Genomic DNA, 27,160 nt, shown 5'->3' with positions numbered 1-27,160 from the left:
TGAGATTAAATTATGGAACGGCCATTACACGAATAGCGGATTGTGTCACACGCTGGATAGCTCTGCCCCTCTCAATAGCAGGACGTGCGTCCCTGATAAAAATGGTGATACTCCCACAACTCCTTTACCTTTTTTTAAATATACCATACCATCCAGGGGCCTATTTTTTTAAGACGCTGAAATCGGAATTGATACGTCTGGTGTGGGGAGGCAAACAACCAAGGCTGCAGTGGAATGTACTAACTCGACCTTATTCACAGGGAGAGTTTGGTATACCGGATTTTGAATTATATTACATGAGCGCACAAGCACACTATGCATTGTATTGGGTGCGACAACCACGATATACACATCAAGTCGCGGCGGAACATTGGCTCGCGCACCCGATTCCACTAGATAGTGTCTTATATGAGCGAGTAGGAGCTAGAGACAGACAGCCATCAGCCCTCACGTGCCCAATAGCGCCATGGCAACGCATAGGCCGACTACTGAATGTACCCCTATTATACTCGCCACTGTTGCCTCTCACTTATCCCCCGAGCATGCCCCTGCTTCAGTAGACTGTGTTTCATACTTTCAAAAAACCGACTCAGGTAAGTAACTATTGTTCTTCCTTGCCCTTGTTTGTTAAAGAACCTGTGTGGGATAAGCTCAGTTGAACTCAGTTTAAAGATGTTACTTGTTTTCTATGTCTTTTATTGAGGATTTTGTTCTTGATTTATGGAATATTCAGTAGCATGGTAATCTGTAAAAGATACAAGTGAACCTCATGCCCAAAGGCAGTGAAATAACGCCCTTCTGTTTACTTTTGCTAATAAGCAGCCTGTTGAATGATGCTCGATGTTTACTGATAAAAGTCTAATTCGATCAGCTAATTTGAATCTAGGGCAGAGGGGAGGATGTATATATAAAGTATTATAAACCTAGCCCTATCCGAGAGCACTCAATGATTATGATAGTAACCTTTGTAAACTTCAAGAACTACGACTCTACAGCTAAGCAACTGGTTCTTGTAAGATGTTGTAACTTGTAGTGAAAAAACAATCGCCCAATACAAGAGCCAGTTATTTGTACTGTAAATTCTTTCTTTGCCCCTTTCATCTCTCCTGTCTTCCCAACTTGCTGCTGTGCTTTGCCACTGTATCAGAAAAGGGAAAGGGACTCAGACTGTCCAATAGTTGCCTGCAGATATCCCAGGGAATGGGTGGTGGACAGTTGGATGGAAGGGTGGTGGCATGAGAACACAGTGTAAGTCATCCATAATTTTGAGTGCACTTGTTTCTCTACAGCATTGATAAGTCATAATGTTCCTGATGACTAAATGTTTTATGTTTTTTTTTTCTGCAGATCACCCATACTTTGTTGGTGTTCAGTATCACCCAGAGTTCACATCTCGACCCATAAAGCCGTCTCCCCCTTACTTTGGTCTCCTCCTGGCGTCAGTGGGAAGGCTCTCACATTATCTTCAAAAAGGCTGCAGGCTCTCGCCCAGGTAAGCAGTGGAAAAGTTTCCCTCTTCCCAACCATTGATTTTTCTATCACATAATCACATCGCTTATAAATTGCACATATAAGTGGAAACTTTAATTTAACAGTCTGAATTATTTAATTTTTATATGATATATTTAAATATTAAGCAATGTATACAGGCATAAAGTAACCAGGTTTGTTTAAATGAAACGAGTGATGTTCCATGTGGATCTGGTCAGTGCCAAAGAAAATATTTAAATACAACTTTTATAATGAAAAGGAGACAATAGTCTCTTTAAAAGGATGATTGGAAAGATAACACCAGAAAGATTACAGTATGTGGGTTAGGGAGCACAAGCATCTTCAGTTGTTACAGAAAACTTAATAAAACCGATGACCATTCAATTCACTTCACCAGGAATCTTACCAGCCCATGTGTAGCTTCAGTCGTCCCTAATACCAAAGAGTGGTGTGAAACCATTCTCCAAATTCTTTGACAACCAAATAAAAAGGTTTGAGCTCACGCTGGAGTCAACAGCTGACCCGATTCCAAAGGAACTACTAAGCTCCAAATCTCCAATTTAGATGGTCGACATTCAAGGAAATAGCCCACTGTTACCTTATCAACAATTGCCAACCTAAAACCTTTCAATCACCTTTCAGACTCTATTCCTGACAGACCCTATTCCTCCCACAACAGCTCGTAGTACTCCTGACAATAGTGGTAAACAACTCTTTTTCAAGGAGTTGTCCCAGATAATCTCAAAGTAGGCCAAATCATCTTTCTCCTTAACAAAAACTGATTTGTGACCAGTATCCAGTCTTACATTCATGGCTTTAAGCATGGAGAGCTACGTGGAGAAACAGCTGAAAATCGTATTAGAAGAAAAAAACATGCTTCATCCTCGGGCATCTAGATTCACTACCTGTAGCATAGAATATTGCACGCTGAGCATAGTTGACGTGGTCACCATCTTGTACGTTGGCTAATCCTGGCTGGCTGTTCTCCTGGACATGCCTGCAGCATTTAATGCTGGAATTTATGCTTCTGCTAAGAATTGGGAGTGAGTGAATGTGCTTGGAGGGCTCACTTCTATCCTGTTTTGATTCTTACTTGACCAACCACTCTCAAAATATAATACTGGCAAACATCTCAATGCGCACCACTTAACAAGGGGTCTGGCAAGGTTCCATACTCTCCCTGTCCTTTCAAACTTGTATGTGAAACCCATGGCCACTTTTCTGAGTGAATAAAGCATCTCATTCCACTTATATATCTCATTAAGCATAAGATGGCCGCCTGGTAGGGGGCTCCTGTTAAGAGCTCCTAGTGCTTGGGATCCCAATTCTGGATTAATCCCTGTTAGCACCGACTCCTGCACCGACTCCTGCACCGACTCTTGCAAGGAACTGGACATCAACAAGTAACCGGATCGTAATCTTACCTGATTCCAGTGGAGACCGCGAAGGACATCGTTGAGCCTGTGCCTGCTGGGAGTGTATGCCGGTGAACCCGATTCCAGTGGAGACCGCGAAGGACATCCTGCTAGGAGTGTATGCCGGTGATCCGCTCTAGCCATCGAAGGTGTCTGGCTAGTTTGCGATTGCCCCCATCGTACTGCTGAGGACTGCATCCACGCCCGGAGCTGTGCGGCTGATGTGGAGCCCGGGGGCAGACTAGGCAGCTCGTCACGGAGCGAGCGATCAAGTTTGCTCGCAGCATCTGTTGGGCTCCCGACCTGTTCACCTGTTCCCCTGGAAGTTGCACGGCGCCCGTGGTGCCCCACGGACCGTCCTAAAGCAGCACACGACGGCAGCCACCGAGGCGGGCTTTGCTCCTGACCCAGCGTGCCCCCCTGGCTACCGTACGGCGGCCCCTGCTCCCGCCGGTTGTTACACGGCAGCTCCTGCCCCACATCGACGAAGACAGTGACCCAGCGTGCCCCCCTGGCTACCGCACGGCGGCCCCTGCTCCCGCCGGTTGTTACACGGCAGCTCCTGCCCCACATCGACGAAGACAGTGTCGCCTGCACCGATCGCCTGCATCGATGATCCTAATGTTTGAAACACAGGCCGCTCGCTGCTCATTCTTCCGCTCCTGGTCATCTCCTTCTTCTCCTCGCGGCTTTCAAGAGGCCCCCCTGCTGCTCCCGAGATCGTCGTTAGCAGACCTGCTGATCGCTCCAGAAGACGCTGCACACGACGTTGCCTCCCATGATAAATGTAGAAAACTGCCGAGATTACCAACGCATCTGATACACAGGACTCTTGCAAGGTATTGTCTCTGCTCTACTTTTATTTCCGATTTCCAACAATTTACCCCTCTTAGATCTGTTGCCTAAAATGGCTGGGGTCATAAATCTGCTACAATAAATCAGCCTCCATTTTCACCAGACTCTCACTAAGCTTAAATCTTTGCCTGGCACTGAGACTATCAAAACAGACATAGGACTCCCCACTCAGCAAGCTTGAAACTGGTCTTCCTCGGTCTGCCCTGAATTAGAAAGTGAAACTGGTCTCAAAACATCAAAGAAGGACTACACTACTTTTCTCTACCTCCCCATCTTGGCGGCCATCTTAGACTAGTCAATCCTCTCTACCTTACCCTGCCTAATGAAGCGCCCATTTTAGACTAGTCACATTGTCTAATCCTTCATGCACACTTTTCAGCCTAAACGCCCACACCTTCTCTCACTTACTATAGCTCTTTACCTACTCCTACCCACACAACCTCCTTCACCCACCTACACCTCTACTCTCAACATGGAACCCACGGGCAAGCACAAATTAATTACCCCCCAGAGCTCTCCAAAAATACCGCCAAACGCTTTAAACACAACTTTCTGAAGTCCCACCCTGAAACCCCATTTGTAGACATCTACTTCTCACTAAACAAGGGAGCCAAAAGCACCGACATCATCTTATACACTATACGTAGAGCACAATGGAGAAAAGCGTTCCTCAGCTTACTCACTATCTCCGCCACCAGGAAATCCGCCCATGGTTTAACACTGTCCACCACACCTTCCCAATTCTTCCCAGCTAGAGCAACCATCACTATCTACAACAACGGCATTATCCTAATTCAATCCACAGACATGAACCCTATTCGACAACTTGTTCCCCACTTTCAAAGAATATATCTCCGACCCTCAGACCCCTATCCATCTGGCCTCCAATCCTAACAACCTTGACTCCACAGCGCCTCCCACCACTGACACACATCTCCCCCTCCCCTCAGCACTTTATTCCTTCACCCACCCGTTACAGTCACCTCACATCCCTCAATCACAGTCATTAGCTCATTCCTCTTCTTACATCCTCCCCACGCCCACCCCCTCTACCCCCCCTACCCCCCAACAGAACCCTGCCCTACCACTTCCTACTAGACTCTCAGAACACCTTACCTCCTTCAACTTCACTCCCCACAACAGGTCTTCCTCCCATCCCATCTCTCCCCCCCCCATTCCCAGTCACCTCTACCTCACCTGCACCCCAGCCACCCCTAGCCCATCCAGCAACTTCTCCCCCCCCACTCTCAGTCCCCACTACCTCACCTGCACCCTAGACACCCCTAGCCCTCACTCATCCCTCAACTTCTCCCCCCCACTCTCAGTCCCCACTACCACACCTGCACCCCCGCAACGCCCAGACCACACTCACCACACTCACCCCTCAACATCCCTCCCCCTCCCAACTCAACCACACCCTTCACACCCAACCTACCTACCCTCCCGAACACTAACCCACTTACTAATACCACCAACCCCTGAAGTAACACCACACCCCCCCCCGCTCCAGTAACATAGATACCTACACACCTTCAGTACCCATTTCCACCTCCATTCCCAATCCCACACTGGACACGATTATGTCCACCCTCCACCAAGTCAAAGAAGATCTCCACACCCTCAAAGAGTTACTCCTCACACAACACAGACATGCCCTACAGACCACAGCGTCCCCCCCCTAACATATCCCCCACCCATCCTACTCTTCCTCTCACACAAAACTTCCCACACTGGACCTCAATCCCCGCTCGCAATCCCACCAACCGCTCCAGACGCACCGTCACTCCACTTTCGGACCACGACATACGCACCCTTCTCAGCTCATATGACCCACTTCCCCAAAACCACTTAACCACCACACACCTTTCCATCCCCACGATTCACCCAAACCCCCTTAGGCACCCCACTCAAAACAACAGAGGCTCCGTCCCAAATAACCTTAAAGTCCCCCTCACTCTAGAACACTCTACCACCCCTTACACCCCAAAGCTCAAATGCATGCTTCTCAACTGCAGGTCGGCCCCTAGACACTCCTCAGACATCGCTGATCTCATTAATACACTGGACCTTGATCTAACCATTCTGACTGAAACTTGGTTAACTGAATCTTCTACACCCATCATGGATATTCTAGTTCCCCCCCCCAATTACCACATCATTAGACTTGACAGGACCAGCAAGACAGGCGGTGGAATCGCATGTATTTATAGGAGCAACCTCTCCGTTACTAGAGTCACCTCCCCCTCGCTCACCTCATGTGAATACTTCTGCCTAGATGTCATCAGCGAGAGCAAACCTGTATGCTCTCTACACATCATCTATCACCCACCTGGGGACAACCTCATCTTCACCCCAACAACTCATGGACACAATATCAACCAATTCCGGTCGGTAAAACACTCAAATTTTCCTTGGTGACTTCAATCTCCACTGGAACGATCACAATGCCGCAGTGGTAAACAGCCTCAAAACTACCTCAACGCTCTTGACCTCATCCAAATCTGCAACAGCCCTACCCACGATAAAGGCTCTATCCTCGACCTTATCATTTCCAAAGAGAACTCTACCCAACTTGGATCAATCCAACCCTGTGACTGGTCAGACCACCACATTATCACATTCTTCATCAATGAAAAAGTTACATTTAACCCGGTTCGACCCACCAAATCCAAGGTCTGGAAAAGGGACCTGAAGAAACTCAACCCAAACTCTCTACCTTCCCACAGCTGCAATCTCCTCCTTCCTCCTACCGGTGCTCTGGACGTTCAATCCTTGACCGACCACTACCTCAACTCTATGACTTCCATAATCAATGAGACCGCCCCATTGCAACTGAAAAGAGTCTCCTCCAAAAACTCCAACCCATGGTACGATGGCAGACTCAACGAAGATACACACCTGGAGATCAGCCCCTTTGGCACTGCACCTTAAAACTCTGAAGAAAAAGAGAAACGCCTACTTCAGGAAAACCAAGCGCACAAAATCAGATTTCTTCAGCCTCCAGCTCGACCAAGCAAAAAACCAACCAAGAAAACTGTTCGAACTAATCAATACACAATCCAAGGAACAACCCCAACCATCGCATAGCACTATAGGTGATACACCATCCTGTGAAGACTTCTCTGCTTTCTTTAATCTAAAGACTGATAACATAAGGAACGGTCTCAATGACGTAAGCCTTTACTCCAACCCCCACAGCATAACACCCAATGAACCAAAGAACCATGCTACATGGTCATCCTTTGACTCCTATTCGGAAGAAACAATTAACAAACTGCTCACCACACTGAAACCCTCTAACCATATAACCACCTCACAGACCCCCTTCCTGCTAACGCTGTAAAGGACTTCATCCCACTACTTCTACCACTCTGGACCAAAATTATCAACAGTTCACTTCAACAAGGACGCATCCCGACTCCCTCAAAGTTGGACAAGTCACACCTATACTCAAGAAACCAACAGCTGACCCTACTGACCTAAACAATTACCGTCCTATTACCAACATTCCCACCCTTGCCAAACTGTTGGAAAAATGCGTCCAACTCCAATTAACGAAACACATTGATCGGTTTGACCTCCTCAACCCTCATCAATCAGGCTTCTGAGCAGGGCACAGTACTGAAACTGATATGACACACATAATTGATGACGCCCTCCAAATCCTAGATCAAAACGATTCCTGCCTCCTCATCCTTCTTGATCTCTCCTCAGCATTTGACACTGTCAAACACGAGAACTTACTCGAGTTGTTAAACACCAGAATGGGTCTATCTGGGACTGTTCTCAAGTGGTTCACTTCCTTTTTACATAATCGATCTCAGAAATTCAAGAGCAACAACCTGATGTCCTCACCAGTGCCTGTAACATTAGGCGTCCCACAAGGATCTTCCCTATCGCCAACATTGTTCAACCTGGTCATGGAACCTCTCACCACCTTGTTACAAGCATCTAATGTACACTTTCACATGTACGCTGACGACACTCAACTATATTTGAAATTACAATCCCCCAAAGACATCAAACTGCTGAACTCAACGCTCAAACACCCAATCATGGCTTGCCGATAATCACCTCAAACTCAATGCTCTGAAAACTGAGTTCCTTCTGATCTCACCTCCCGCGAAAAGCTCTACCACTCAAACCTGGCTTAAGCACCTAACTGCACTCAATGTCCAACCTACCATCGTGGACTCAGCTAAATCTTTAGGCATAACACTTGACGCCAATCTCAACATGCAACAGCATATCAGCAAGGCAACTAAGGGAGCTAGTCTCCAAATCAATACTTTGAGGAAACTTAAACCCTTCCTCCCAGCCAAGGACTTCCAAACTGCAGTACAAGCCCTAGTCATGCCGCGCTTAGACTACGGTAGCGTCGCCCCCTGCGGACTCCCCCTTTCTACAACTGCGCTCCTGAGAGCCTCTTTGAACGCTGCAGCGAGGCTTATCACTGGATCAAAAAAACACTCGCATATTTCCCTTGACCTAAAATCCTTAAACTGGCTGCCTTTTGAGGCCAGAATACATCTGAAAATTGCGTGCATGACTCAAAGGGCTTTACTTCACAGCTCACCTGGCTACCTCACTCAGAAGCTGACAATTTCTGGTGGCTCAAGAAACAGAAGAAGTACAAAGAATCTTCTTCTGAAACCTCGTAGATTCCGTAAGGAAAAAATATATAAGCGCTCCTTTTCAGGAATGGCACCCAGGATCTGGAACTCTCTGCCTCCAGAAACCAGACTTATCACCTCCACTACATTTTTTAAGAAAGAAGTGAAAGCTATCCTCATGGCTAAATTCACCTGAACTTGTACTTCACTTTGGAACTATTTGAGACTCCTCACCTTTGTAATATTAGTTTATCTGACTGTCTACTTGTATTATTGTATTAGCTGATTGACTATGCTCCCTCATGTATCTACCCTATTTTGCTACTCATCTATTACCTATAAATATTCTTTGCTCAAAAGCTTGTTAATCGCTCTCTTGTTTTTCCTACCCCCTGTTTTTGTGTTTTTTGTAAAGCGCTCTGATATCTGCAAAGATCTTGTTCGCGCTATATAAAACCTTAAAAATAAATAAAATAAAATATGTTACAAGCAACTACACCTGAAGCTTTTCGTCACAACACAGTTGTACTTAGGAGAATGATGAACAAGTTGGATTTATGGTTAACAAAATATCATCTTCCTCTGAACCCACAGAAAACTGAATTCCTTCTGATCTTACCTCTTCACAGTATCACTCCTAGTCAAACGTGGTGAGATGCATTACACCGTTTCAACTGTAGGCCAGCCATTGTTAAGACTGTGAAATCCCTGGGCTTCATCCTGGACAAGAATCTAACTTAAAATACACACTCACTCCAACACCAACCAGTGCCTTAGCGAGGAGTATGTAGCACCAAATCCCTTGTAGGAAGCTGGCTCTTAATATATTATACCAAAAAGAGGTATGTTCTGTGAAGAGTCCAGGAATCCCTTATGAGTGGGCAGGGGCTTGCTCTAGCAGTCCCAAGGTGCTCTACCTAGGGTAATGTAGTTGAGTAGCCTTGGGCTTATCAGAGAGAAGTGTTAGACATTTGTTGCACACAGAGTCATTACATTATGCACACACTCAAAAAGGCGATCTACACCAATTTAGAAAAATAACAGGTATTTTTATATATATTTTGAACCCTAGAACTTCGTAATCGGGCAAGCACATTTTTGGATTAGACTTTTTACAATTTTAGCAGTGTTAACCAACAGTGCGTTTTTACGCATAATGCTTTCTGGGAGAAAGAACATTTACTGCATCCATGTACTTGCAATGCATTTCGGTGGGACCCTTTTCAGTTGTGAGGTGGTAGGGGGACAAGGACCAAAATTCCACCAGCAGATCAGTTGTATCTGCCCTGGTGAGTCCAGGTGGAGAGGTGCTGGACGGGTTGGTAGCCTTGCATGCTATGAGGTCGAAGAGAAGGAGGGGCACCTCGAAATAGGCTGCAAAAGGGGACTTGGGGACAAGTCTGGGAGCTCCCAACATGGGGCTCGGGTCATGAAGCTTCTGGGAGAATGGGGGTGCAGTCTGTTTTTTTGGACCCAGGCCGGGTGGCTCGGGTGCTGAGTGTTTGTAGTCAGGTGGCTCTTGTGCGTCAAGATACTCATGGTTGTCAGTCAGTACCAGCAAGGGGGACAAAAACAGGACAGCTGAGCCACTCTCTGTGCTGGCCTCTGTGGTGCTGACATCCTTCGTCATCTGGTCATCGGTACTGTTGTTGGAGTCCGAATTCGACTTTTAACAAGCGTTGGTTGCGACAAGGGCCGGGTACCCCAGGTATTGGTGCAGGGCAGCTCGCGGAGGTCCTGGTGTCTTCAGGCTTGGCAGGAAGATGGATCTAACCTCTTTGAGTGCGCTGACCTTCTCCTGGGTGGCTACTGCTTGGTGGGCCCGGTGGACAGCAGCTTCTTTAAACTGGACGTCACAGTCTGTGCCTGCAGGCGAGTTGCTCCTCTACTCCAAAGGAGATGCTAGCTGTGGGCAAAGTGCTGGCAACCCTCCGGGGCTTGTGGAGGATGCACATCAGCAGGACATGTTGGGCCCTGCTGGGCGGCAGGCACAGTTAGGTGCCAAAAGTACGAAGCAGTCTTTAGTTCTTTCTGGGATCGGCTCTTCAGTGTCCTCTTCTTTTCAGTCAGTGGAATTGGAAGTTTTAGATTCAGGGAGCCCCTCTAAGTACTACATTTCAGGGGCACTAGGGAAGTGGAGAAAAGTGGCCAATGGGCTATTTACCCTTGGGGTCACTACGCCTCATTTATAAACACTTTGTGGGAAGTGGACATAACCCTGTCCCATTTTCCAAATTGTGTCTTCACCAAGTTGTTGGAATTTTCTTAGAACGGGACACATCAGGCAGCTCACCTTAGGGGTGTGACTGACATGGGTGTGCTCCACACATACTTCGCATACTAATTTCCCGCCTGTCCTGGTGTCCTATGAACCTCAGGGGAGGGCGTGGCAGCTCCCAGTTCTGGGGGATGCCAGGGTCACATATCAAAGGCTGCATGGCTTTGAAGCCTCCGCCCTCGATATGCTCATTGCTAGCCATCCTATTTGGATGCCACAGCAGGTATTGTTCCTGACTTCTGAGAGCGGGGCTCTCACCTCCCAGGTGGTCATAAACGCGTCTGTGGTGGCAGGCTGGACTGCACCAATGAGCCAGCACACTAGTGGGTTTCAGGGGGTATTCCCAAGTTACCATCTGGATACTTGTATTAATAAATCCATCATTGGAATCAATGCAAGTTTACTAATACGAGATGTTTGATGCCAAACATTTTTGGTTTCATTGAAGCCATGATGTAGCGGGGGAACTCGTACTCAATAGTGCCCAGTACATATACTCAAGATGGCTTCCCTGTTCACTGGTAATCTCCAAGTACCAACTTGGACATCCCAAGGGCATATCTCCTCATGCGGATATGACCTCACATGTAATATAATGCATCCTGCCTTAGGGCTGTAAGGCCTGCTGCAGGGGGGACTTGCATATATTGCATGCAGTGTCTGCAGGCATGGCACACAGGAGGTGTGCCATGTCGTGTCTTAGTTTTTGTCTACGCCATGTTACACAGCCTGCAATGGTAGTTTGCATGAGTGTGATTAGGGGTTCCTTATGGTGGCACAATATGTGCTGCAGCCCATAGGAACCCTTTTTATTACCCAGGCCCTGGATACCAGGAGTGCTATTTTCTAGGGGCTTACAGGGGTCCTAAAGATATTGCCAATTGGGGGAACAATTGCACAGTTTTAGGGATCTTTATGAAACTGGGGAGTTAGGTCCTTGTGGGGCATGGGGTAGGCTGGACCATATTATATCAAAACAACAACAAGAATTGCCTCCACCACACTTATTAACTAGACAGACTTAATACAAAGACCAAACCCAAACTAATGAAGTTTGACCCAGTATTTTTATTTATACCCTTCTACTTTAGAAATCTTTCAGGTCTATTTTTCCGTGTTTCAAGCAAAAAACGGGGAAAGGGACTGTACATTCAAATGATTACATTAATATACAATGCTACTTACAAACATATTACATTCCAAAGCAAAATAAATTAAATAAACATCATACATTTCGAAAGAAACAATACATCAAACAAACAAACATCATACATTTATGTTGTTATCTCTGTATAGAATGAATCTATATCCGTTCCCATAGGCACACCTATGGGAACCAATAATAACATTAAGAGTGGAAACTAGCATGTGCTAGTACAAGAAGTAATCGTTTTTCTGGCGATTGTGTTCCCATCTAAGACTTTGTCCTTTTCTTTTTAGGATATAGATTCATTCTATATCCAACTACTCGAGTTCCCCGGCACCATGATGGCTTCTCTGAACCCAGGAGTGTTTGGTACCAAACTCACCTTAATAAATGTACAATGATGCCAGTGTGGGATTTATAAAACTATGTACTCAGAAGGCACTTTAGAGGTGCCCCCAGAAAGCCTACCCAGTCTGGTGTGGTCTCTGGCTTGCTCTAGGCAACCTGACGCCACCAGACATGTTTCTGGACCCCTGGGTCGAGAGCCACTGCTCTCTGCGGACTGAAACTAAGCACGACCTGGGCGAAGGATGTGCATAGTGCTCGAGAGGGAAGCTTCAAAGGCCTGGGCGAAGTAAAACACTTTTTTCAGTGCCCACCATCTTGAAGATGGTGAGATTTCTCCAATTGGGGCTAGGTCTATGCCCCCTCCCACAGGAGGGTGGCATAATAGTAAGTGTAGCCACCCCAGGTAAAGAACCCGTTGGCCCCTACCTACTACTCCTCTGCAGTGCCTCTAAGTCTAGTATTTAGGTAGCTCTCCCAGACCCTGAAACAAGTTCCTGCCGACCTAAAAAGAGGGAGGACGAAGAAGATGCCTTGCAGAGAAGACTGAAGAACCCACTGGCTTCGCCCCAACCCTACCGACCTGTCTGCAGCTTCAAAGACCATGCAAAGAAAACACCTGTCCTGCAGCCAGTGACCTCCAAAACCCCTGGAAGGACTGCCTGCCTTCGAAAAAGACCAGAACTCCAGATGACAGCAAACCTGCCCCCAAGAAACCAAGACAAGGACTCTGGTACCCTCTGGAACCACGATCCCTGACCATTCCGCCCCTTACGAGTCTAGGTGGCGCACCAGTCCAGAAAAGGTTCCCCAGCGATCTTGAGTCCGATTCCAGTGTTGGCTGACCCCTCCTGGACTCCAGAACAATGCCTGCAGTGGAAATACAAAGGCTTCCCCCAACCACGACCGGCTCCAGTAAGAGTAAACAGACGTCAAAGGACAGTCCTGCGACCCTCAGCATCCTAACTTACCTCTGCTGTCACTGGTGGTCTTTGTGCATCCTTCAGTTTGATGCCTGCAACCTGTGGTCAAAACAGAGTGTTCGAGGCATGTGGGCTGCTGAATTCATATCTGTGCATAGATCGCCGCCTAGTGTTGGGTCCGGATGATTGCACATTGTTGTCCTTGAAGAGTCTTCGAAGTATCACGAGATAGGTGGCTCCTCCCTCGGACTACAGGGACTCTGGTCTGCACGGCAAAAGAAAATGCATATCAACCTTCTGGAGTTGATGGCCATCTTTTTAGCCCTAAAAGCTTTCACGACACACTTACACAACAAAGCTGTGTTGATCCGGACGGACAACATGACAGCTATGTATTACATTCAAAAACGGGGAGGAACACACTCACCACAGCTGTCGCACCTAGCTCAAGCAATGTGGAAATGGGCCATTCAGAGGAACATTTTTCTCATGGCAGAACGCCTCCCAGGCAAGGACAATCAAGTAGCCGACCTGCTAAGCAGGCACAGCCAACAGATGCACGAATGGGAAATTCACCCCAAAGTGCTCCAACCATTCTTCCGGAAGTGGGGACAACCGGAGATGGATCTGTTTGCCACAAGCGAAAACGCAAAATGCCAGTACTTTGCCGCCAGTTTCCCACATTCGCAGGGCAATGCGATATGGATGAACTGGTCAGGCAAATTTGCGTACGCTTTTCCCCCAGCTCCATTAATACCGCTGGTGGCATGCAAAATGCGCCAACATTCGCTGACACTGATCCTAGTTGCTCCCACATGGGCAAGGCAACCGTGGCACACAACGTTCCTAGAACTGTCAGTGGTGCCTCATCAAAGACTGCGACTCACACCCAACCTTCTAACTCAGAGCCATGGAGAAATCCAACACCCAGACCCGCAACAGCTAAACCTGGCGATCTGGCTCCTGAAGTCCTAGAGTTTGGATACCTAAACTTGCCCCCGGACTGCATGAATATTATCAAAGAGGCAAGAAAACCCACTACCAGAGCATGTTATGCAGCAAAGTGGAAACGTTTAGTCATTTACTGTAGTAACAATGACATTAACCCACTTGATGCTTCTACTCAAAACATCATTTGCTATCTCTTGCACCTACAACGTTGCAATTTAGCCTATTCTTCCATCAGGATACATTTAGCTGCGTTAGCAGCATATCTGCAAAACAGGCAACACCTTTCACTATTTAGGGTGCCAGCAATTAACGCGTTTATGGAAGGACTTAAACACGTAATTCCTCCAAGACATCCACCTTCACCAGTCTGGAATCTAAACGTTGTTTTAACCAGACTTATGGGACCACCTTTTGAACCTCTACACTCATGCGAACTACAATTTCTTACTTGGAAGGTGGCTTTCCTTATTGCCATTACTTCGCTTCGAAGAGTTAGCGAGCTGCAAGCCCTAACTATTCAAGAGCCATTCATTCAAGTACATGCAAATAGAGTAGTTCTCAGAACAAACCCTAAATTCATGCCAAAAGGGGTATCCCATTTCCATATAAATCAAACTATAGAACTGCCGGTGTTCTTTCAAAACCCACAGACCGTAGCTGAAAGGGCCTTGCATACTCTAGATGTCAAGAGAGCTCGGCTATACTATATATATAAACTAAGGCATTTCGAAAAACAAAACAGTTGTTTGTTGCTTTCTCACCGCAACACAAGGGTAACCCTATTTCAAAATCAGGTATAGCCAGATGGATTGTTAAGTGCATCCAAATATGTTATTTAAAAGCAAAACGCACCTTAACAGTTCCCCCTAGGGCGCATTCCACACGCAAGCTAGGGGCATCCATGGCTTTCCTAGGTAACATTCCTTTACACGAAATCTGTAGAGTAGCCACATGGTCAACCACACATACATTTACCAAACACTATTGTGTAGATGTACATTCAAAACAGCAAGCTGCTGTAGGACAGGCTGTTCTCAAAACTCTTTTCCAGACTGCTGCAGCTGACACGGGTAGCCACCGCTAAGGGAGATACTGCTATACATTCTATGCACAGATATGAATTCAGCAGCCCACATGCCTCGAACGGAATATGCTACTTACCAGTATGCATCTGTTCTTGGCATGTAGGGCTGCTGACATTCATATCGCCCACCCGCCTCCCCGGTGCCTGTTGCTGCTGCAGCATTCACTCTTAGCATGGACATCTCTTACTGTACTATGCTCCATCTCTGCCACAATGGCGAAAAACAATCTGAGGATGGAGAGGATGCCCATGCGCACTGTAGTCCGAGGGAGGAGCCACCTATCTCGTGATACTTCGAAGACTCTTCCAGGACAACAATGTGCAATCATCCGGACCCAACACTAGGCGGCGATCTATGCACAGATATGAATGTCATCAGCCCTACATGCCAAGAACAGATGCATACTGGTAACTAACATATTCCTTCCCCCATTTGCTTGCATTGTGCGCCCAACACAGTGGTTGCACCCTGAACCCGGCTCCCTTTGCCACTGGTGCTGGATGTTTGGTGCTGCCTTGTGGCCGGCCTTTGCTTGCCTAAACCTCTGAGGCTTGAACCCAGCAGCCGTTGTACTTACCTGCAAGCAGCGTTTCTTCAAGCACCCCCAGTCTCCATTGATTAACATTGGGCCCTAACTCCAGATTTGACCTCTGCACCTGGCCGCCAATGTGCCGCTGATGATGCTGTGTTTGTGCTTACCTGAACCTTGCCCTCTGCTGATCTCCAACAACGAAGACACGAACTGTAAGTTGTGCACTTACCAGAAAAATCGCATTATTGTTTTCTTCCCGTAGGTTAACATTGCAAAGACTGAAAATGTCAAGAAGTTTCCAATTTTCTTTTTTTTTTAATTTATGTTTATTAATTCATTAACAGCGAAATCACAGCACAGTAGTATACAATTTCTCAAATGTACAGTATCGAGCCCCAGTGTACAGTTGGATACAGGTGTTACAGGCATAACATCATCAACGCTTGTTCCATTGACATAATCCAGTCCTTTTTTGTCTTTTTTCCGGCATTACTCTTTTCCACATTATTCGTCCTCTGAGACTTCCCCATCCAGATCACCAGGTGGGTCACATATATCCCCTCTGAATTTGTTCCACGCACCCCAGACTTTACTCCATTTCCTGGGACACCCCCTATTGACGAACACCGTTCTTTCAACAATCATGGCCTCGTCCATGTCTTTACACCATTGGGCCAGCGTCGGTATTTCAGATGAGCCCCATTTTTGTGCAATATTACGTTTGGCGAACATAATCCCCAACGTGGCCCAATACTGTGCCTGATGAGTTAGGTCGTTTGGCTCCCAAACATTCAGCAAACAACGTCTGAGTTCCGGTACTAGCGAGACATTCTCTGTTTGGGAAATAGTCCTCATCACTTTTACCCAGAATTCCATAATGTTAGGGCATTGCCATATGGTGTGAAAGAAGGTACCCTCGTCCCCACAGTGGCGCAAGCAGTACGGGTGTGATGTGTTTCCTATCTTGTGTAAGGTATATGTGGTGTAGTATGATTGGTGTAGTATTTTTAGCTGCACCAGTCTGAGTTGTGACGATATACCAATAAAACGTGGGGAAGCCAGCGGATCCTGCCAGTCAGTCTCGTCAAAGTCGCTCACGTCTTGGACCCATTCTCCCTAAGGGATCCAGTGGGGTCCGGTAGATTATTGACCAATTTACGGCAAGTAAAAGATGTCGCTTTCTTAAACATACAGTCTGTCAATAATCTGTCCTCTAGAGGAGATGCCTCCGGGGCATCTGTGCCTGGCGGTAGCGCCTTTGTCAGTGCGTGTTTTATCTGTAGATATCTAAACTTTTCGGGGGAGGGCAATTTATAGGTCCGCTGAAGACCCTCAAACGTGATAACATCCCCCTTACTCCACATATCCCCTACTGTAGAGATGCCTATATCATCCCACCTATCAAAGCCCCTACTATTTCTGAGTTTACCCAGTCTCTTTATGTCCCACAGAGGTGTCATTTGAGTTAGAACTTCCTGCCATCCAAGTTTGGTCTGCGCTTTGTGCCAAATGGAGATTGTGTGCTTCACAGGCCCCACCAGTGCTGCGGACCTCCGCCGTTCGTACAAAGCAGTCAGCATACCATTCGTTCCCAGTGCTGTTCTGTCCGCCTTATAAGCCGGGTCTGTCTGTGGGGCGTGGATCCATTGGTTGATGACTTTCAACTGTGCCGCCCAGTGGTATAACTGTATATCATATCAGGAAGCGCAATACCACCATCGTACCATCCCGAATTAATTTGGATTGCGCTATGCGTGCCGGTTTATTTCCCCACAGCAAGCTTGAGACCTGGGCTGCGATCACCTTAAAATAGCTCACCGGGACTGTAAATGGTGTGTTTTCTAGCACATATAAAAATCTAGGGAGGGCCATCATTTTGTAAAGTGCTGCCTTACCTAGTAACGTTAACGGTAGGGTTCCCCAGTGTGTTGCATCTCTTTTCAGGCGGTCCAGCGGGGGTTGGAGATTGCGTCTAAAAACCTCAACAGGGTCGGTTGATATATATATATATATATATATATATATATATATATATATATATATATATTTATTTATTTCGAACATAATCTGACTTTTTCCTCCGTCAGAAAAACGGCAAGCACGCTGGAAATACGGTGTAAAGAATTTTATTCTGCAAACCCCCCTCACCCCAGACAGACGCGTTTCACTATGAAAAGCTTCGTCAGTATATATATATATTTTCAAACAAGTAGTCCTGAACTTCCAGCTCCGGCGAACAGAGCCCAAACGAATCCCAAAGATAAGGCAAAAGAAATTTATTGAACCAAGTTCAACAGCGCAGTATTTAAAGAACGTGACAGAGATTTGAAGTGGGCAGTCTGAGGGGAGCTGTGGCGGAGGACCATGCAAGACATATAGGACTGACTTGGACCAATTTATGGTGTATCCTGACGCCCTCCCAAAGATTTCACAGATGTTAAGGAGAACTAGTATAGAGCGTTTAGGGGAGGTGAGATACAATAGGACATCGTCCGCATATAGGGAGACGCGGTCTTCCCACCCTTCGGCCCATCCGATACCTCTTATCATGGGGTCCCATCTAATCCACGCCGCCAGTGGCTCCAGCACCAGGGCGAAGAGTAGTGGAGACAGGGGGCATCCCTGTCTCGTACCACGCGTCAGGGGGAAGTCATCTGATATGTGTCCATTAGCCACAACATGGGCCATCGATTTGGTGTAGAGAAGACGTACCCAGGCACAGAATTTAGGCCCAAAGCCCAGATGTTGGAGTACAGCAAACAGAAAGGGCCATTCGACCATATCGAAGGCCATCCGGGCGTCCAGAGACAAAATGACTGCAGGTTCTTGCAGGCAGGGGGAACAGACGTCTCGAATTGAGAGCCATACTTCTGCTGGGCATAAAGCCGGATTGGTCCGGATGGAACAGGGTCGTTAAATGTGGTGTGAGCCTAGTCGCCAGTAACTTTGCAAGAATTTTTGCCTCTGCATTAATCCGAGATATTGTGCGATACGAGTTGGTGTCGTCTGCTGGTTTGCCTGGCTTCGGTATTGCTACTATGGTAGCCATACGCTGATCTGGCGGAAGCTCTCCCGTTTGCAGACTTTCGGAAAACATGCGCAGCAAGTGCGGGGCAGTGGTCCCCGCCGTCTTATTGTAGAGCTCTATAGGGATCCCATTGGGCCCTACTGCTTTGCCAGACTGCAGTGAACCAATTGCTCCCTGTATTTCCTCCACCGTAAAATCCGTTTCAAGGTCAAGCGCCGCCTCGGGGGTAAGTTTGGGCATGGTAATGTCGTTTATGCAACTAAGAGCCTCCTCTTGTGTCATGTTTGAGGTGGACGTATATACATTTTGGAAGTGGTGGGCTAGTGTGTGCACTATGCTCTGAGGGTCCGCAGTAAGCCCATCTCCCTCTATAGATATCTGCCCTATCCATCTGGTGCCTCTCTCCCGTTTGTCGAGCCATGCCAGAAGTTTTCCCGCCTTATCGCCAGTCTCGTATATCTTGTGTTTCACTGCCGTTAACCGCTGCAGGGCTAAACCCCGATGGTGTTCCCTGTAGTGTTGCTGCTTCAGGCGCAGGGCTTGGGACATGGCGGGTATTGAACTGGCAGCATGTTGTGTCTCCATACTGTGCAGTTCTATTTCTAGGTCCTGTAGCTCTCGCTGTTTTTTCCTTATGTGCCCCGTGATAGATGCAATGGCCTGCCCCCGCAATACCATTTTGTATGCCTCCCATAGGGTTCTAGGGGAGTCAACCGATGCATCATTCTCACTGAAGTAATGTTTGGTCGCTCTAGTAAGGGCTTTTTTGATTTTGGGGACCTGCAGGTACTCAGGATATATTGGGTATAGGCGCCTTCGTGCCCTGTGGTGGTACGTGTAGTGTAAAAGTATTGGGGAATGGTCGGAGATGCCTCTAGGTTTGATCTCTACACTTTCAACATTGCTCAGGCAGTCTACGGAAGCCAAAAAATAATCAATTTGTGTTAGGCTATTGTGTATCCCAGAGTGGAATGTACACTGCCGCGCAGTCGGGTGGTGCCTGCGCCAAACCTCCGTCAGTCCGAGTGCCTCCAGAACCCCCCCCCCAAACGTGATGCGCCTGAGTCACCTGCCCTCACAGGGTATCGGTCAATATTCCCGTCTACAGTGGCGTTAAGGTCTCGCCCTATCAGTAATTCACCCATCGGCAGGTCAAGTCGGAACCTACTAGGAGCCGGAAATGTAATCGAGTGCAATACAGGTGGACTATGCTAATAGACCGCCCTTCCCACTGCCCGATCAGGGCTGCAAACCGACCTTGGTCATCTGTTTTCGTACTATGGATTATCAGTGGAGTTTGCTTCCTCACCAGGGTACCCACCTCCCTGGACCTCGAGGAGAATTCTGAGTGGACCTTCATTGCATTCCCCCACCTGTCCAATGCCCTACAGGTGGTGCCGGCGAGGTGAGTCTCCTGCAATAGTACCACCGCGGGAGAACTCCGTTTAATACACTGTAGGACCAAGCTTCTCTTAATTTTATCTCCCAGACCTCGCACATTCCAAGTGAGCAGGGAAAGAGAGGGCCGCCTGAGTCACCGAGCTCACTCCCTGTGTGGGGCTAGGCGGGATATGTTGTGCCATGACTGATGGAATATATGTAATGTCTTTCCAAATCACTGGGGTCATACTTATTTCTTACACTGCGCTTAAGTGATGTCCATTTGGATACTGCACTTGAAATCATAAGTCAATAACCATAAACAAGAAAAACTTCCCATGCCCTCCAGCCCCCTCCCTGCCAGACGGACTCACAACTACCCGCCACCCCAACATAGCAGAGTGCTTAATCCCATTCTCCATGAACAGTACTTGCGTGAAGGGGGTAAAAGGTCCAAAGGAATCCACATCTTTCCCCTCCTCAAAGGCACTTTAAACTTACAGGTTGAGTGTCTTCTCCCAGCGGAAGTTAGCTCTGCCATACACCCCTGCAAAAAGTCTTTAATCCGGCGTCAAACTGCATTACAGTCTTTTACTCCCCTGCCTCCTCCTGCTGTTGGCGGACTCCCTCCGCATCTTGCTCTCGGTCTCCGTTGCCATCGTCTGTTTTGTGGACCCCCCGACGTCTGTCAGGCCTTCCGGTTCCTTCCACTCGCCGTCATCCCTCCAACCAGTCGTGGGCCTCCTCGGGCGTCTCAAAAAAACAAGTTTTTCCGTCTGCCACCATCCGTAGTCTCGCCGGGAAGAGCATGGAGTAAGGCAGTTCTCGGGCTCAGTTCTTTTTTAACCTCCAGGAAGCTCCTGCGACGAAGAAGTGTCCAATTTTGAAACTGAAAAATATTATTATTTAAAAACGTATTTGCTTCTATGAAAGTATTGTGGTTTTAGTAAGTAAATATACCAAAGTACTATTTTTATAAATTCTTCTCGTATTTATTCAGTGAGTATGTCCTTTATTTCCACTGTGTGTACAACAAATGCATTAACTCAACCCTCTGATAAGCCTAACTACTTGCCGCCACTACCATAAAACAGAGCATTAGTGTTCTCTATTTAGCCTCTGTACAACCTCTGGAGATCCACTGGAGTCACTACACACTATACCTCCTTTTGGTAAAGTGTATGGTGAGGCAGCCTCAGACACTGAGGATGACGTGTTTTTGAAAAGCGAATTTGTGAAATTATGACTGAGCGGTTGCCTCTTGTGGCAGTGGCAGAAGTACATTTTAGGACTGTAGGCTTCCATTGACCCAGCTGTTGAAACCAACCCGCCCCCCCACTTCCTCATAAGTTTCATCTACGTGGTCGGGTTGATTGCCAGGTGCTTTGTTAGTTGGGGTGCCTTTCTAGTTGTTTCATTTGTTCCCTTTCCAAACCTCATTGAACCGGAAGACATGCCCACTCTCCTGAAGCCACAATCATGTTAAAAACTGAAAGTGATTAAAAAGGACGAAAAAAGTACCAGTGTTAATGAGAGGGAGTGGGTGGCTTGAGCAGGATGAGGCCCGAATGTAAGGACTAGGCAACAGTGGTTGATGCATGAATAGTTAGATCACCATTTTTTAATGGCTGTTATGATTTACTTGGCCAAGATTGACTGTTTACTGTAGGAAGCTGTATATACGATACCAAAAAGAGGTATAGTGTGCACAGAGTCTAGAAAGTCCTCAAAGGTATGGCAGTGGTTAAAGTAGATAATACCTTACTCTCAAGTTAGTGGTAGCTGGGCTGAGCAGCTAGGCTTATCAGAGGGTAGTTGTAAGCATTTGTTGTACACACTTGGGCAACAAATGATGTCACACTCGAAGACTGAATCCAGACCAATTGTTTGTATAAAAAGTTGTTGGTGATTTTTTTTACCAGAACCAAGAATTACTTAGTTGCAAGTAAGTGATGCTCTCAGAGCAGTAATACTTTTCAAAATACTGTGTGCGCTGGTTTTGTATACGCATACAAGATACTTTGCAGTATAAGAAATATGTGGTAAGCTCTTTAGAATACTTGCAATTACTTCAGATTATGTTCTAGTTACTTTTCTAACTTAGTGCAAAACAAACAAATAATATAATTTAGGCACTGCAATACATTAGTAAGCAGGACACCTTATTTGTAAATACTAAGTTACTTTGTTGCAATACAAAACAGAGTCAACGCATAAAACATTTTTGAGAGAAAGGCCACACCATGCAGTGGGGAAAATAAAGTACTTGCAGGTAGGTACTATGACCTTTGGAGCAGTTCTTTTGTGGGTGACACCAAGGTTCAGTGCTGCATTCAAGGTGCACCAAAAGCGGCACTAGGGCGGCCAGGTGCAGAGTGCAGCGGTGCTAATGCTAGTCAGTTGGGACTATGGGCACATGGGTTGGAGGCTGCTCATGGGCAGGTAAAGCGGCCATGGAGGACAATCTTCAGGAGTTAAGTTCTGTGAGGGGGTCACAATGGACCCATATCGCTTCACAAACCTCCTGTAGTACCCAGTCAAGCCAAGAAAAGCCCTGACTTGGGTCTGGGTTGTTGGAGCTTCCCAGTCTAAAATTGTCTGGATCTTGAGCTGTAAGGGTTGCACCTACAAGGTGGCCCCGGCAGACCATAGTTCCCTGCCGTTTCTGGCACTTGGATGCCTTGATAGGCCTGCAGATTGCAGGGCCTGTAAAACCTTCCTCGGGTGACCCAGGTGATCCTACCTGGAGGAACTAAAGACGGCAATATCATCAAGATATGCTACACAAAAGGTCTCCAACCCAGTAAGGACATGATTTACCAACCTTTCTAAGGCTGCAGGGCCAATCTTTGAACCAAAGTGCGGAACAGTAAACTGATAATTCCCATCAGGGCGAGAATGCTGTTTTCTCTTTGGCTCCTGGGGCCATGCCAATCGGCCAATACCCTGCAGTTAAGTCAAAGGTACTGAGAAATTTGGCTGCCCCTAGCTTATCTATCAGCTCATCAGCCCTGGGTATGGGGCGAACATTTGTCTAAGTGACAGCCTTGAGTCCTCTATAATCCACACTGAACCTCCTCTCTCTTTTTCCACCCTGAGGATGCAGTTTGGGGACTAAGACCACTGGACTGGCCCAGGGACTTTCAGAGGGCTCATTAACCCCTAACACCAGCGTCTTGTTTACTTCAGCTTTGATGCTCCCCTTCACTTAGTCAGACAGCTGATAGATCTTGGTTTGACAGGCAAGCTGCCCCCATTGTCTACATCAATGGTACACCAGTTTGCCTGGCCAAGGGATAATGAGAAGAGCCCAGCATACTGCTTCAAGACACGCCTACAGTCAGCCTGCTGTTGGGCAGTGAGGGTTTCTGAGTAGATAACTCCATCAACTGATCCATCTTCTGGACTGTAACAGAGGAGGCCTCAGAGAGGTTCACTCTGTCTCCTGATCCTCATCAGGGACCAACAGCATGGATACATCAGCCCTGTCACAAAAAAGTTTCAAGCGGTTCACATGGATCACCCTCTTGGGGTGCCAGGTCTACTAAGTAGATGAACTCATTTTTCTTTTCTAGGATGGGGTAAGAGGCACTCAATTTGTCTTGGAGGCTCCAAAACCCACACCAGTTGCCCTGGTTGGAACTCCACCAATGCAGCTTTTTGGTCATACCACAGGTTCTGGATCTGTTGGCTGGCCTCGAGATTTTTATATGCCTTTTCCAGGTACTCTGCCATCCTGGAACAGAGGCCTAGTACGTAGGCCACCACATCTTGTTTAGGTTCATGGAGAGGGTCTCTCCCAACCTTCTTTCACAAGAGCAAGTGGTACCCTCACAGGATGGCCAAACAGAAATTCAAAAGGCGAAAACCTTACTCCCTTCTGAGATACCACTCTAAGTGAAAATCAGGCATGGCAAAAGGTCATCCAATCTCTTTTTGAGTTTTTCAGGTAGCCCCATAATCATGCCCTTCAATGTCTTGTTGAATCTCTCAACAAGACCATTGGTTTGTAGGTGGTAAGGCGTAGTCCATTTGTAGTTCACTCCACACTCATCCCACATGTGTTTCAGGTATGCAGACATGAAGTTAGTACCTCTGTCTTACACCACCTCCTTAGGAAACCCTACCCTTTTGAAGACACCAATGAGGTCCTTGGCTAATGCTGGAACTGTAGTAGTCCTAAGCAGAATTGCTTCAGGATATCTGGTAGCATGACCCGCTACTACAAGTATACATTTCTTTTCTGAGGCTGTGGGTGGTTCAAGTGGACCCACTATGTCCTCACAACCCTTTCAGAGGGGACCCCAAGCACTGGTAGTGGAATTAAGGGGGCCTTTCGGTGTCAACCTGTTTTGCCACTGGCCTGACAGGTGACACTGGAGCTGACAAACTCCTTCACTTTCTGGGACATCTGGGGCCTGTAGAAATGGCTGGCAAGACTTTCTCAAATGAGCTGGCCCGGGTGCCCAGCTAGGGGAATGTTATGTGCCAATGTGAGTAAGAACTCTCCTAGTGGCACCAGGTTTGGGGTCTCTGGCCTCAGTGTACAGGAGTCCCTCCTCCGAATAGGTTATTTGGGAGCCACTGACATCTCCCTTTTCCTGTTGCCGCAGCTTGCTGTCGCAGGCTCTCAAGAGTAGGACAGACATGCTGTCCAAGGCACAGCTGTTCCCTATAGGGTCCCACTGCCCCCAGCAGCTCAACCTGTTAAGGTCCAAGTTCAATGGGCTTAGTTCCTCTGGGGCTGACAAGTCCTTTCTCTGAGGAGAGGGGTCCAGAGCGTGTTGCTGTTTAGAAGCTGGTCCCCCAGTCTTCTTCCCTGTCCTCTTGGAAGGTTGGGCCATCCTTTCAGGCTCCAACACGTCTTGTTTACCCTGTGCTCAAGTTTGTGTTCTTTTCTTCACACACAGCGATCTGCAGCATTGCTGCATGGCTTTTTGTTCTACCCCATGCTGAGGTCTCCAGTTAGTTTCCAAGCAGACAGGCAGCTGGAAGCTTTGGAGAGACCACTACTTGCTTCAGGCCAGTAACAACCCCTTTCTTTTGGTCGCCCTCAGTGGAAGATTTGGTTACCCTAGTCTTGACCCAATGGTCTGCCTTCTTTCCCAATTCTTGGGGCGGAATTAGATCTAGGTCCAACAGATACTGATGCAACTTTTCATTTTTGCAATTACTTAACATGTGTTCTTTCATCAACAGATTATAAAGCCCAAACTAGTCCTGCACATCACTGCCAGTTAACCAACAATCTAGTGTTTTTACGGAGTCTAATCCTATACTCCTCAGGTGTTGGTCTGAACCCCTCAATCAGGGTGCCCTTCATTAGGTCATAGGACTCAGCATCTGCCCAGTGAGTGTCAGAAGTCTGTCTCTGCAGTTATCAGAGAACAGTTCCCAAAGTAAGGCTCCCCTGTGTGACTTCACTTGCCTCAGTCCACAGGACGCATCAAAGGCTGTGAACTATTTTGTGATGTCATCCCCTTCCTCATATTTGGGGACAATCCCTTTGGTGATTTCGGGGTCATAAGAACTCTTTTTCCGTAGGTTTGATATTGCTGCTACCATTGATGGGGGGTGGGGGGAAGCTCATCTTTGCTCTTTATTTTAATATAGCCAGGGGTCTAGACTCTAGGTCTATTCTTTTGGTCACAATTGCTAGAAGGATGTCCTCTTCAATGAGGCTGCCCTGAGGGATCTCACCAGGACCTTACCCACCTGTGTACTATCTTTGAAGTCTGGCGCTCAGGCACACTCTCCTCCCAGTTTAGTAGGAGAGGTTGGGGGGGTTTCCTCCTCATCACTAACATCTTCTTCAGGAGCTTGGTCTTGGAAGGATGGGTTCCCATGGGAATCTTCAAGTTTGCAGAGAGACCTTTACACTCATTGGAAATGCTTGCCTCAATTTAGAGAGGCGTATAACATAAGCATTAGATAGTGTGGCCCCGCTACTACTGAATAAAAATCCATGCAGGGCACATAAATCTGCACCTTGGTATAACGCAGACTTGCGTCTAGCTAAGACAGAGTGCAAACGTCTGGAGTGACAATGGAGAAAGGGTTTTTCTAGTGAGGCCGAATTGGAATATCGTGAAAATTATCATGGGCTTATTAGACGGGCCAAGACCTCGCACTATCTGGACAGAATTGGAGCAGCAGGAAACTCCACCAAATAATTATTTAAGATCTATAAGGAGATCTCCTCCTTGGCAGCATCAGTCGCTCCAATGGAAGGCTCGGTGGAATCATGCGACCGCATTGCAGGCTTTTTTTCAGAGAAAGTGGAGAAACTTTATTCTTCCTTTCCTGGGGCTGTAAAGACGGGTGCAGAATTTGTGGAGCATATCGGAGTAGCTGGGGAAAATCGGAGGTTAGACAGTTTCATCATCCCCCCTCCCCCCCCCCCCCCCCCCCCCCCGAGATGCTGTGCAAAATCTGTCTTACCATTAAGTCTGGCTCGCCCAGAGATCCAGCCTCACCCAAATTGCTTGGCGAGAGCATTGACATCCTTGAGCCATACATTAGATATCTCCTGGATGTATCTTTCAGAACATACACGGGGCCTGATAGCTGGAAAAAGGCTGTTGTCCTTCCGCTACGGAAGAAACCTAATATCAGTCCCGACATACTGGAAAATTTACACCCCATCTCGCTGCTGCCATACTTGGCGAAAGTGGCAGAGAAGGTAGTAAATCAACAGCTGATGGCATATGTGGAAGAAGCCGGTTTCCTGCATCCCTCTCAATTTGGATTCCTGGCTCTACATTCTACGGAGTCAGCTCTACTCATGGCCCTGGAGGCCATTAGATAGGGAGTAGATGAGGGGCAAACAATGGCTCTAATTCTCCTGGACCTGAGCGCCGCCTTTGATACTGTGGCTCATTACACCTTGCTGCAGTGTCTGAACAAGGGTGGCGTCTCAGGTCCGGCTCTAAAATGGTTACAATCCTACATGGTAGAGCGCAGTTTTCAGGTCAGACAGGGCGCCTACTGTTCCAAGGCTTTGAAATTGGAACAGGGTGTGCCTCAGGGATCTGCCCTGAGTCCCACCCTATTTAATCTTTACGTATCCCCTTTGGCGGAAAAAGTGGAGGGCTTTGGAATCAGGGTTGTGTCATAC

General features: G+C 47.3%; 1 protein-coding gene across 3 annotated transcripts in view; it reads left to right on the top strand.

Annotated features, from left to right (window-relative positions):
- Positions 1-27,160, top strand: part of CTPS1 (CTP synthase 1) — a 225,444-nt gene that overhangs the window by 150,457 nt on the left and 47,827 nt on the right. For all 3 annotated transcript variants that reach the window (XM_078681909.1, XM_078681910.1, XM_078681911.1), the window contains exon 17: positions 1,348-1,492. In XM_078681909.1, coding sequence (XP_078538035.1) covers positions 1,348-1,492 — 145 coding nt within the window. The remainder of the gene's footprint in view (positions 1-1,347; positions 1,493-27,160) is intronic.

The sequence above is a fragment of the Lissotriton helveticus genome, chromosome 3_1 (genome assembly GCF_964261635.1).
Source record: "Lissotriton helveticus chromosome 3_1, aLisHel1.1, whole genome shotgun sequence".
NCBI classification, from domain to species: Eukaryota; Metazoa; Chordata; class Amphibia; order Caudata; family Salamandridae; genus Lissotriton; species Lissotriton helveticus.
The sequence above is the reverse complement of the archived record's forward strand: the minus strand, read 5'-3'. Positions and strand labels throughout refer to the sequence as shown.